Source organism: Gigantopelta aegis, chromosome 8 (genome assembly GCF_016097555.1).
Source record: "Gigantopelta aegis isolate Gae_Host chromosome 8, Gae_host_genome, whole genome shotgun sequence".
NCBI lineage: Eukaryota > Metazoa > Mollusca > Gastropoda > Neomphalida > Peltospiridae > Gigantopelta > Gigantopelta aegis.
The window spans coordinates 37,614,694-37,627,732 of NC_054706.1; the positions used below are offsets into that span (position 1 = coordinate 37,614,694).

A 13,039-nucleotide genomic window follows, 5' to 3' on the forward strand; every position below is an offset into this window, starting at 1 on the left:
CCCGCTTACTGAAACCCACTGGCCGCCGCTGGTGACTTCCGTGGAGCCGTAGGTCCTGGAGTTGTACTAGGTACCGCTTTCGATGAAGAGGGGGGCCAGAACCGAACCCCTCCCCTGCAGGTTGAGGATCTGCCCTGGAAGCAACCGCCGACATCGCTGTAAATATCAAGTAGGCTATGGAAGACGCCATAGATCCCGCCGATGTAGAGTCAGTCTTCTTGGATCTGGTTGACAACATGTTCAAGTAGACCGCAAACTCCTACTCTGACAGCTGAAATCAAGCGTCACATCTAGTCTCCAAATAGCTGGGCACTCGACACGAAGGACAGCTCATGTGGATTGTTTCTAGACAAAAACTTCTGGCAACGAGTACAGGATATTTGTCGAGAAGTACAAACATCAGATATAATAACAATTTCTACAAAGAGAAATAATATAAAATCATTAACACAAAACCGGTAACAGGGCCGCCATCTTTGCAAATGGTGACCACACAACATTAACCGGCAAACAACAATTTTGGTAGAAGCACACTGAAAACAAGTGTTTACCCCAAAATAATACAACGATAAACATAACAACAAAGACAACGGTTACAAGAGTGTTGAACTCGGAAATTACTAGAATCCAACATGGTAAATAATTATCTCTGTTCAAAGAGAAATAAAAGACAACCATAAAAACACAAAGTTGGTAAAAGGGCCGCCATCTTTGCAAATGGCGACCACACAACGTTCACCGGTAACAACAATTTTGGTAGAAAAAACACACTTGAAAACAAGTGTTTATGCCAAAACAGTACAACGAGAAAGATAACAACAATGACAGAAACGAATCCGTCAAATACTCAAATAGTTATCACACAAAAAAACCAAGTTTGACTCCAAGAATAGAGCCAAAAGAAACACATCCGACCAGTATAGCAAAGAGGAAAAGAAGGAAGCTATAGTCACATGACCGGAACTACAAGGGAGCATGCTGTAGAAGGATTTAGGCCATCCCATTATCTGTTGGGATGATCGGACCAGCCCACTTGCATGGGGGGGGGGGGGGAGAGAGAGAGAGAGAGAGAGAGAGAGAGAGAGAGAGAAATGCACTTGTTTGAGGACAGGTAATATTGAAAAGAAATATCTTTTCCCCTCCCATTCTCGACTGAAGTCGAGATGCACAAAACTAACATAAAAACCCATTCTCGACTTTAGTTGAGACGCGACCGGTCTTCGTAAACAAAGTTGTTAACATTCACAGGAGTTAACTATCTTGATTCTGTGAACTCTAGAACAAAGTAGAAAGGTAATCAAACACGTTGAGTGTATTTTGTTAACTGGCATTCGTATTTAAGTTGTTATCGCAATATCGAAAAGAAAACAAAAAACGATCTAAATTTGTGTAAACATTATTGATGACGTAACGCACACATGGGTTCGATTTCTCACTATCTGTATAATTGTTTCTTTTAAAACATGTTGGACATGATTATTTAATGAAAACTGAAGATTTAAAAAGGATGTATTCGCTGAAAATAACTGATAATACAGACTTTGAAGTAGATGTTGGATGGTATTACTTGTCATTGATTGAAAGTTAAAATAAACTTTGTGAAAGCGTCATAAACAATGACGTTATTGATTGTGATAGTAGGGTTTTTAAAAAATATATATTTAAAAAATATTAATTAAGGTCTTCTGTAAGTTTTAGTTTGGTAATTAGAATCAACAATATGTCCTCTAAACTATGACACACAGCAATATAGTGTTACATAAGTTTTTTTTTTAACTATTTGAGTTTGAAAAATGTAGGTTCAAAATTCCATATTTCATGTTGGAAACTTGGGTCAGTGATGACGTTTTCTGGTTGTAAAGCTTGGTGGATAAGAGTTAATTGCTCTGGGTACGAGGACGCTTTTGATAATGGTTAATATGCCATACCAGTTACTAGTAAACTGCATGTATTGAATAAAAAAGAAAATACCTTGATAGAAAATGTGATGGTCCTTCCTTCTTTAGGAAGATCTGAAAATAGTTCTGAGCTGATTTTATTCCTGGAAACAAAATTTATTGTAGGTTATTAGAAAATGAAGTTACATTTAACATACAGAACAAGAAGTTCCTTTTTTTCATTAAAATGCTGTACTTATTTTTTCATTATATTGTGAAAAACAACTAGAGATTTTGGGAGAACAATGGCAGAACATATCAGTCATTTTGAAAAATTGATAGCCGAATTTTAACGGCTAAATTAACAATATATTTGACTGTTTTACTCTCAACAAATGAAATATTACAATATAAATTTTATTTTATTTCCAACACAAATTATGGTCACCAGGACAATGATAATGGCAGTATATAGTGCACATCTGTGCAGGAGTAAGCCTGACTGTATCAACTTTTGCATACTTTTAGAAAACACTAACTGTTCTAAAATATCATCACAATTAGAAAACCTACAAAAACAAATACTTATTAATTAAATATTATTTTTTATATTTATGAATTTTTTAATGTGAAAATGTGAGCAAAAGACTAAACTTTTACTCACCTCAACTTGGCTTTTATCAAAAATTTAAGACTAAAGGTTGAACACAGCCAAGAAATTGAAATTAAAAAATAATAACAACACCAGGTTAATATGTCAAAAGTACTTGCCCTGAACTAAAGGTGCCAGCTGTGTCACAAGTTTCATACAGGTGTGACGACACTCTGTCTGAGGACGGCCGCACTGACGCGTTAACCACCGGACGGCAATATCCAGAGTCTTTTTACTCCATTCTCTGCACAACAAAGACAATTTTCATCTTTCAGTGATACAATGAAGTTTGATTTTGTAGGCAATATTAAAACAAGACATTCACTTTAAATTATGATTACTCATACAATTTCTACATGGAATAATATAAAAGTGAAAATGCAATGATGCAGGAAAGGCATTCTGTACAATTTTTTAATCCTGGGTCAAGTTTCTTGGCAACATGGTTCAGTGCTCTAAACAACAAAAATACAGACTGGAGATGGGAACATTTGGACATGATTTGATTTTTTACTTGAGACACTTAAAACACATTTTGTTCCGAGGTGTTCCAAATCGTTCCAAAATGGAAGTCTTTTGTTTCACAAAGACTACACCTAACTGGATCCAGTACATGTTGGTAATTCAGCATTCTAAACGACAACCAAAAAATCACCTGGCTATCAAATACAAATATTTAAATGGAAAGTGTACCTTGGCTCTTCTCTCAGATTGCTGTCCTTCATAAACATATCAGCACGCTTCTGGAGGATCTTCTCAAGATGTGTCAGAACACTCGCGCACTGAGTCTGAGTACCTACAGTATCAACAACAGTAATCAAAGTGGCAACCTTCTGACACTATTAAGTGGCTCTTTAAAACAAGTTTGATTACATTCATTTAACATATCACCTATTTCAGATTAACATTACAACAGTCACATGTAAGTAACCCTATAGAATATTGGCTTTGGTAATACTAATTTCAAATAATCACAGAAACAGTACAAAATGTTAGGTAATTTTTTTTTTTTTACTCTCTCCTTCTACAAAATAACAGCAAACAGGGTTTGAGTTCAGCCACACTGAGCAGAAAAACATTTGCTAGACTGGTTTATGTGTTTGATGTTAAACCAAATAACCACCATCGAGCACCAGTTAAATGGTTTGCAAATGTTAGCGTCACTCACTTTTTGCTGAACACAGGGCTGATATAAATAAAATAGGGTTACAGGCAGAGGGTTACAAGCAGAAGTGGAAATAAAACAGTCTATATGTATACAGACCCACATGTGTTACAAAATGCTTACCCAGTGATTTTTCATCTGTATGAGCAATGGCCAAACTTTCTACGAAATGAACCAAGATTTGGAATGTGAAATGATCCACCAAAGAGTGCTCTTCTCTGTCAAACCACAAAACACAAGCTCTTAGCAAAATGATTAGAATCGAAACTTACAAAATAAGTATCAACATCAACATAAACAAGTATACATACAGCCAACTTATGGAGATGAGTGAGCAATACAAATTGGTGTGCCTCTATGCCGACTGAAATCAAGCATTTGTTGCCAGGAAAACAGCTTATGACCGATCTGATTATAGCTTGACTATACCTTCATTATTGCCTTAGTATTAAAGGTATATTGTCACAGACCACTGACCTATTAAATAGCCTAACAAAGTATTACCTGAACAAAGATATATTTGATTTTCCGCTAAATGTACTTTATTCAAACATCTACGTAACCACCATACTGGTCCATAATTCAAAAACTAAAATTACCAAGAGATATTGACATGGATTTCACTCCATCATGGTTCAATTAAAGTGATGCGATAGCTAAATTTGGTTTTAAAAAATTGATGTAATTTTCATTAATTATAATTTTTTAGAGAAATTTAAGTTTTTCTGTATTATATTGCTCGCTCAACCTGATCAAATCAGACCGTAACATGATGAGATATTTATGATATCAAAACTGGTAAGAAATAGATTTGTCACATGAAAATACAGAATAGTATAGTTTTGAAAGTAACTCACAAATAATTTGTTTAATTGCCATACTCAAACTGACCAATAAAAATGAGTAATGAGATTTAAGTTGACTATTTGGTCATCTCACCTGAACACCATGTATATGTTGTTGAAAGCCAGCGCTGCTCCAAGTCGTTTGAAGGCACTGGGATGGAGGGCAAAGCTGAAGATTCTCTTGAGGACTGACTTGGCATTAACTGGACTTTTATCCTGTAACAGGAAGGAAGGAAGGAAATGTTTTATTTAACAACACACTCAACACATTTTAATTACGGTTATATGGCATCAGACATATGGTTAAGGGCCACACAGATATCATGGGCTACTCTTTTCGATTAGCAGCAAGTGATCTTTTATATGCACCATCCCACAGACAGGATAGTACATACCATGGCCTTTATTACACCAGTTGTGAAGCATGGCTGGAACAAGAAATAGCCCAATGGGCCCACTGACGGGGATCGATCCTAGACCGACTGCTCATCAAGCTAATACTTTACCACTGGGCTACGTCCCACCCGTCCCCTTAAGTTTTGATACCAAAGAGATAAAAAAATATTTTTATTGCATTCACAACACATCATACCCAGAAGGTAAATCTATAAAGGACATTCTTCAAAAGTAAAGTTTGTTTTATTTAACGCCGCCGCTAGAGCACATTGATTTTTTATCTTATCATCGGCTATTGGACGTCAAACATATGGTCATTTTGACACTGTTTTGAAGAGGAAACCCACTGTCGCCACATAGGCTACTCTTTTTTCGACAGGCAGCAAGGGATCTTTTATTTGTGCTTCCCACAGGCAGAATAGCACAAACCATGGCCTTTGTTGAACCAGTTATGGATCACTGGTCGGTGCAAGTGGTTTACACCTACCCACTGAGCCTTGCGGAGCACTCACTCAGGGTTTGGAGTCGGTATCTGGATTAAAAATCCCATGCCTCGACTGGGATCCGAACCCAGTACCTACCAGCCTGTAGACCGATGGCCTGCCACGACGCCACTGAAGCCGGTCACAAAACATATCATAACCAGAAGGTATATCTATAAAGGACATTCTCCAAAATATTTGTTCAGTTGAGAATTAAAAAACAATGAAATGGCCTTTATATTCAATAGTGCAAAGTAATGGGGACTACTGTTTAAGCTTTAGGTGGATACTGTAGGCGAGATAACTCGCTTGATGCTATGCAAGTTGATACCTGCTATGCAAAGGTTAAAAAGCCTAGTACTGCCCACTCCACTTTATTAGTTCAGTAAAATATAATAATTTGTATATGATGATCAGCATTGCCCGATCCAATATTTTGGCTCAATAAATGGTTAGTATTTGTTTATGGTGGGCATTACCAGTTTGTTTCAATTAAGTGAGTTACTAAATAATTTGTGGTACTTATTTAGTTATGAAGATCTGAATAGGATTAATAAAATGTAACCATAATATTTAATTTTCAGGTCAGGAATTAGATTAATAACTTATGTTATATTTAAAAATATAATAAAATAATAATTCTAACTAGCCGATATATCTGGATTATATTTCTTGGTCTGACACACCTCACTAACGGTTACCATTAGATGGGGAGTATAGTAGGTGGTTTACAAGCATCTCTTACAATGCCAGAATTAACCAGTTAACTCTCTGAAGTAATCAGACTAAGCTCACAGCTAAAGCAAGTGTGTGGCATGGATAGCCACAAGTGACAAGCACATGTTGAGGATGGATAGACAAGGACTAGGATGTAGAAGTGGACAGTGAAACAAGTTGAAAGACAGGAGCTGCCAGAGCAGTATGAAATAAGAAATGGAATTCGAAGATAAAAAAGAAAAGAAAAGAAAAGGGAGGAGGAATTTTAAATAATAAAAAATTATTAAAAAATTACTAAATAATAATAACACAACATTTTTCACAACAGATAACTGTTTTCGTTTTGTTTAGTAAACAAGCTCAGTTAAAAGTTTTGAAACAGGTTACGTAAATTACCTTTTTCGAAGTCTGCTTGATGGACCACATCATGAACTCTCTGAGACATCTTGCACAGAAATCTCTCAAGGACGTATCTGTCTGCTGAACCAAACCATCCTAAAGATAAACATTTAAATATGATAAACACTGAACTAATTGACCTTAGATAAAACTAATTTTTCAGACAACAAACACCATCACATTTATGACTAGTGGCAGAACTGGTAGCATTAACTGTATTATGTAAAGTTAGATGCACTTCGAACTTTGACCTAGCCGGATGTTATTTGGTACAGTGCTATCTATGAAATATCAAATGTATACTATCATAAAGTTTATATTATTAAGTACAAAATCACAAAAAGTAAAAAGTGAATAACCATGTTAATATATCTAAGATATTGCAAACCATATAAATTAAACACCGTAATTCATTTTGTGAGCAAAATGAATTAAAAATATACATTTTCATACTGTAGGTAACATCCACTATTGAATGAAGAAATGTTTTATTTAACGACACACTCAACACATTTTATTTACGGTTATATGGCATCAGACATATGGTTAAGGACCACACAGATATTGAGAGAGGAAACCTGCTGTTGCCACTTCATGGACTACTCTTTTCGAATAGCAGCAAGGGATCTGTTATATGCACCATCCCATAGACAGGGTAGTACATACCATGGCCTTTAATATACCAGTTGTGGTGCACTGGCTGGAACCACTACTGAATGCTACACACACAATGAACAAAATGGTAATAAAGACAAACATATCAACACAATTATTATTTACTTGAGGAGCAGGAAACTCACAAATATAGTATCAAGAAGTGCCATTGTTTCTGAAGATTCAGCCATCTTGTTACTGGTAAACCAATGAATGAGCTGCATTGAAAGCTCCTCAAACAACTGTCTGGCTACCTGGAAAAACAATTCTCAGTACGTTATACATGTCTCAGACACTACCATTTATAAACGTCTGGTTAACACACAAAAAAAAATCACAAAACAAAACACCACTGACAATTTTAGTCAATTACACTTAACTAAAATAACTGTTTCGTTAACTAAGGCAATACTAATCACCAATGAGTTCTTTTTAAAATTTAGGAGCTGTAAACTTAGGGTGGTGGCAACATTAGCAGCCATATAAATTAACATACTAAGCGGAGGTAAAAATTACTCTCGCTGAACTAGTCTTCAGAGATTAATGGGGAGCAAGAGTGATAGTTCCTTTTAAACGGCAAGGTCTGCTTCAGCTACAGAAATTACAGCACAAATTACTTACTGGTTCCACATCACATGCCAGTTCCAAGATAACGGGGAAGAGTTTTTTGTACAACCGGTCCATGGGGTGTCGCTTGATTCTCTCGCCTGGCTGCTGCGCTCCACGACCCAGACAATACAGAACAAGGGAGTGAAGCAGTTCACACGCTGCCACCTTCGTCTGACGGTCGCTCGATTTCGTTGCCAACTCAACAATGCGGGGCAAGAAAGGATCTATTATGGAAGAATAATTTTCTCAAAAGACTAAATTACATCTGTGCATATTCAGATATTTGTGCATTATAAAAAAAAATTAATATTTTGGTGACAAATCCAAGTTTACATATTAGAAGTGCAGTATCAATTTCTTACATAATATACAATGTGCATTTCAAAATAAATGTATGTTTAGTTTTTTGCAGGTATTGGATAATAAATTAATATCTGTTATATTTGAAAGAAGGAGGCCACTTGACTTAAATAGGCAGCTACATGTGTATCTACAGAACCCAGTGTTGCATTTAATTTTAAGTATAAAAAGACCTACAAAAACATATGGTTGATTTCATATCAGCGAAAGGCATGTCGAAGTGAAGATGACCTACCAAAATACATGGTTGGTTTCATATCAACGAAAGGCATGTATAAGCAAAGATGACCTACCAAAATATATGGTTGGTTTCATATCAACGAAAGGCATGTCGAAACGAAGATGACCTACCAAAATATATGGTTGGTGTCACATCGACGAAAGGCATGTCGAAATGAAGACGACATACCAAAATATATGGTTGGTTTTATATCAATGAAAGGCATGTCGAAGCAAAGATGAACTACCAAAATACATGGTTGGTTTCATATCAACGAAAGGCATGTATAAGCAAAGATGACCTACCAAAATACATGGTTGGTTTCATATCAATGAAAGGCATGTCGAAGCGAAGATGACCTACCAAAATATATGGTTGGTTTCATATCAACGAAAGGCATGTCGAAGCAAAGATGACCTACCAAAATATATGGTTTCATATCAACGAAAGGCATGTCGAAACGAAGATGACCTACCAAAATATATGGTTGGTGTCACATCGACGAAAGGCATGTCGAAATGAAGACGACATACCAAAATATATGGTTGGTTTTATATCAATGAAAGGCATGTCGAAGCAAAGATGAACTACCAAAATACATGGTTGGTTTCATATCAATGAAAGGCATGTCGAAGCAAAGATGACCTACCAAAATACATGGTTGGTTTCATATCAATGAAAGGCATGTCGAAGCGAAGATGACCTACCAAAATATATGGTTGGTTTCATATCATCGAAAGGCATGTCGAAGCGAAGATGACCTACCAAAATATATGGTTGGTTTCATATCAACGAAAGGCATGTCGAAACGAAGATGTTGGTGTGTGTCCCAGGCTATGGCTTTCTTACTGATGTCATCATCATCACTACAGGCCAACAGCGCGTGGTTCAGACTGCCTCCCAGCGAGCCCAAGTAGCGCACAATCCGCTGCTTCACCACGGCCAGCTGCGATTCATAGCTCTGAGAATAAAACAACTCATATGTACTGAGAACTTCGATGGAAACCATTCCACTGGATATTTAAAAATACTGATACATTATTTTTTTTAAATCCATGTTCTTATCCAATCGATAAAGTCCCAAGAATTATAAATGTTAATTTATTTATGTATCACCTTATTTTCTTTATCTTTCTTGTTCAATCTGACGATTCGTGTTGGCAGTTTTTTCTTTCCACGACCAGACTTGCTTTCTTTCATGATTATTATGCTATCTGTCACTTCCGTCACTAAAAGGAAAAATGTCAATGTTAAATTCAAATAGCATTTAAAATTAAAAACAAAAAAATTATGATTAATAATTACTGTTATTATTGTTGGTTAAAAATACAAACCAATCTGTGATGGGGCCATGAACAACAAAAGCCACATGTTCCACGGTATTTCCTATTTAATCAACACAAAGCGATTAAAAAGTCAAAATGTGAGTCACATAATTCATCACCAATCTTACTTTGCTCTGCAGTTTGCAGGTAGCTGTCCAAATAAGGCAGAATATCTTTATAGTGGGGAGAGATGAGGTAATCTGGCAGATGTTGAGACCAATATTCTAGAGCTTCCAGACCCACCATTGCCAAGGGCAAATAACTCAGACCAATGGTGAGACAAATCTACAAAGAAACAATTAAATTATTTTAAAGAAAAACCCCACATAATTATAGATTATATATTACCACAGCAGTATTGCAACATACACTTTTTTTTTTGCTGTCCAACAATTCTGACTGGTAAATCATGTAAAAACAATTTTTATTGGTTTAAAACAAAGCATGCTTTTGAATGTGAACTTACCTTTATTTGACACCCAATAGCTGATATCCATTTTTGTGCTGGGGTGTCGTTAAACATACATTCATTTGAGTTGTAAACGAGATTGTTTACATTGTATTTCATTAGGAATTATATAAATATAAGTGTTATTAATTTAAGACCATTGGTTCTGCAGATCAGCTAGATATTTTTAATTTCTGCAGCCATGTTAAAGTATCGTACCGTCATACAATTTCGATCGACATATGTTTTCGATACTTTGTTTGTAACTGCATGTATCGCGAGATTATGCGAGATATTACGTCACTATCAGCCTAAACATAAACAACGAAGTGTCTTTTACCTCACAATATTAAAAATGCTTCAAGTCAAGCTGCCAACTTTATGTTTTAATTATAATACCATAAATAGTGTGCATGTTATCAGTTTTTCGTAATGCAATATTTTGGTACTAATGAAATGCCTCACATAGCGAAATCCAGGTATCACAAATCCCTGCAAAGTTATCGTCTGCAACACTGACATCTGACTTGCCAAAGTTCGAAGATATACCACGTGATCATTACACTGAACAATAAAATTTATGGAAGGCTGGTTGGGTTACCTCTTATGTTATTCACAGCAAAGATCTTTTCGGTAATTTCTGGTGGGGACATGTTTACATGTGCATTTACATTTACTACAAATAAAGGTGGTTTGGTGGAATTAGATTTTTTGAAAATATATAGTTCTGTATCTCTGTCAGAGTACTTAAGGTGACAGTCTGAATTTAGGTGTCGTTGATACGTATAACAAGAGGAATAGACATTAACCTATGACGAAAACATAATGTAAATATGTTTTAAATGAACACTGTCTATTGGTCTGAAGATTATTCAATATTTTTTACAAGTTACAAACATTATATGATTTTATTTTCAAAAGAAGATTTTGATGTAAATTATTGCACGGAGTATAGCTCCTTCACTGCCATAAAAAGGACAAAAATAGACAGCCAATGAAACTATCGAAAACATATGACGTTTGTGAAAATATAGCGGAAACACCTGTACAACTTAGCAGCTAGTGTTTTTGGAGGAAAATTTGGTGTTCATGGGAAATTATCACTGTTTTTTTACAATAAACTAATGTGACTTGAGAAAGGTAAAGTAGTATTGTATGTACGAAGTATTGTTTTTATTATATTTTAATTTTTGCTTATCGTATCGAAAACATATGACGCCAGGATATTCATTGGCAACCCGAGCTTGGTATATGCTAGCAGAGTAACAGACAATGGATCCTACAAATGTCTGAGAGTCTCACCTGAATCACGGGCACCACATCCACTAGCTGTTCCTTTACGATCTCCTTTGGCAGGACTAGAATTAGAGTGAGACATGAAGCTAGAAGATCATCTTGATATTGCTTCATACGAACCAAAACCTGAAAAAAATTGAAAAACAAATATTAGAAAAATAATTTTTAAATATACATACACAATTTTAAAATGAAGAGATAGTTTTTGTTAAATATTTTGGCCTGACAACAATGGCTGAATGTGTCATTTTCATTTTGATGAACTGATATTGACAGCTAATTTGATATTATATTTAACAGTAAGATGCAAAATGCCCAAAGGTCAAGTCACAAACTTTTGCCCATCCAGTGTGGTTTTTGTCACAATCCGTATTCCAAAGGTTAGACATAGCATCAAGTGGTTGGCACAGTTTACCATTATGGAATTAGTATCAGGTGGACTTTTATTCGATGTACGAGACCAGCAGTCTTTCAAAGATAAATTTTATCCCACAGATTCAACGTATCTTGGTATATTAAGACACATTTATCTATAAAAATTGCTAGTTTTTTTCTGCCATGGGAAGAGGTATCTTCTGCCAGACTGTATATATACAGAACTTCGTATACACTGTTTTCACTTCTTATTTATTGCACAAGTTTATTTTGCGCAAGAATATATACCACAAGACTGTGTCGAATGTTATGTTCTTTCGCAAAATAAACAAGTGCAATAAATAAAAAGCAAAAACAAATTATGTGCAGTTCTGTATTTATTACATACCTTCTTTTGTTTTACAAAAATGTTTTTTAACATTATTTTGTTAAATCTACAATCATGGAGTTACTTAACATTAAGAATCATACTCTGCGGCAGCCTTGTGTACTGTTTTAAATATGATTTGACGTAATTTGTAAATCATATATAACTTCAGTAAATAAAAGGCGCTAACCACAATAAAAATAAAAAGGGAATTCCCCATTTAAAACTGCTGGTCCAGATTGCACATGTGTGATAAATTGATCACATGGTTTTAAAATTTCTCTATCACTATAGTAAGATTGAATAAGTATGTAATAATACTATATATCACATGGAAAGTATGATTAGTGAACAACCTGTTCATGTCTATGTGTTCTAATAAGACACTGAAACCTACTTCTTTGGAAAATGTCTTCACAAGTTGGAAACAGATGTCTTTTTGTTTGAACCCTTCTGTGGGAGACTGGTCAACTTCCATTGGTTCACCTTTGACAGGTGAGGCAGGAACAACTTCCTGTAACAAGGCATCATACTATTAAAATATTTTATCAGACACCATTTTAAAAATTCAAATGATAATAAACTTGTATATTGATAACATGTTACAAAATAGTATTATTTTTATAACGTTCATTGTCAGGTATATAGTATATTGTACAAGATGATTAAGAATAAGACACTGGCACATTGAAATATTTAAATCGAGCAAGAAAGTTAATACAATGAATAAAATCAAGACTAATTGCATGTCTAACCTTAAAGTATTCAAGCTGATTGGCAATTCTCATTGCTACGGCTAGTAGTTTATAGAAGCCACTCACAAAGGGATTCCTGAAACACAAGACAGCAATA

General features: G+C 35.2%; 1 protein-coding gene across 1 annotated transcript in view; it reads right to left on the minus strand.

The window, feature by feature from the left end:
* Positions 1-13,039, minus strand: part of LOC121379650 (DNA-dependent protein kinase catalytic subunit-like) — a 113,535-nt gene that overhangs the window by 76,943 nt on the left and 23,553 nt on the right. Inside the window, exons 19-32 of the mRNA XM_041508298.1 lie at positions 12,943-13,018; positions 12,585-12,701; positions 11,452-11,571; positions 9,830-9,986; positions 9,493-9,605; positions 9,142-9,337; positions 7,809-8,020; positions 7,334-7,441; positions 6,531-6,629; positions 4,634-4,755; positions 3,818-3,912; positions 3,223-3,325; positions 2,649-2,773; positions 1,972-2,041 (exon numbers count right to left, since the gene is read on the minus strand). Coding sequence (XP_041364232.1) covers positions 1,972-2,041; positions 2,649-2,773; positions 3,223-3,325; positions 3,818-3,912; positions 4,634-4,755; positions 6,531-6,629; positions 7,334-7,441; positions 7,809-8,020; positions 9,142-9,337; positions 9,493-9,605; positions 9,830-9,986; positions 11,452-11,571; positions 12,585-12,701; positions 12,943-13,018 — 1,713 coding nt within the window. The remainder of the gene's footprint in view (positions 1-1,971; positions 2,042-2,648; positions 2,774-3,222; positions 3,326-3,817; positions 3,913-4,633; positions 4,756-6,530; positions 6,630-7,333; positions 7,442-7,808; positions 8,021-9,141; positions 9,338-9,492; positions 9,606-9,829; positions 9,987-11,451; positions 11,572-12,584; positions 12,702-12,942; positions 13,019-13,039) is intronic.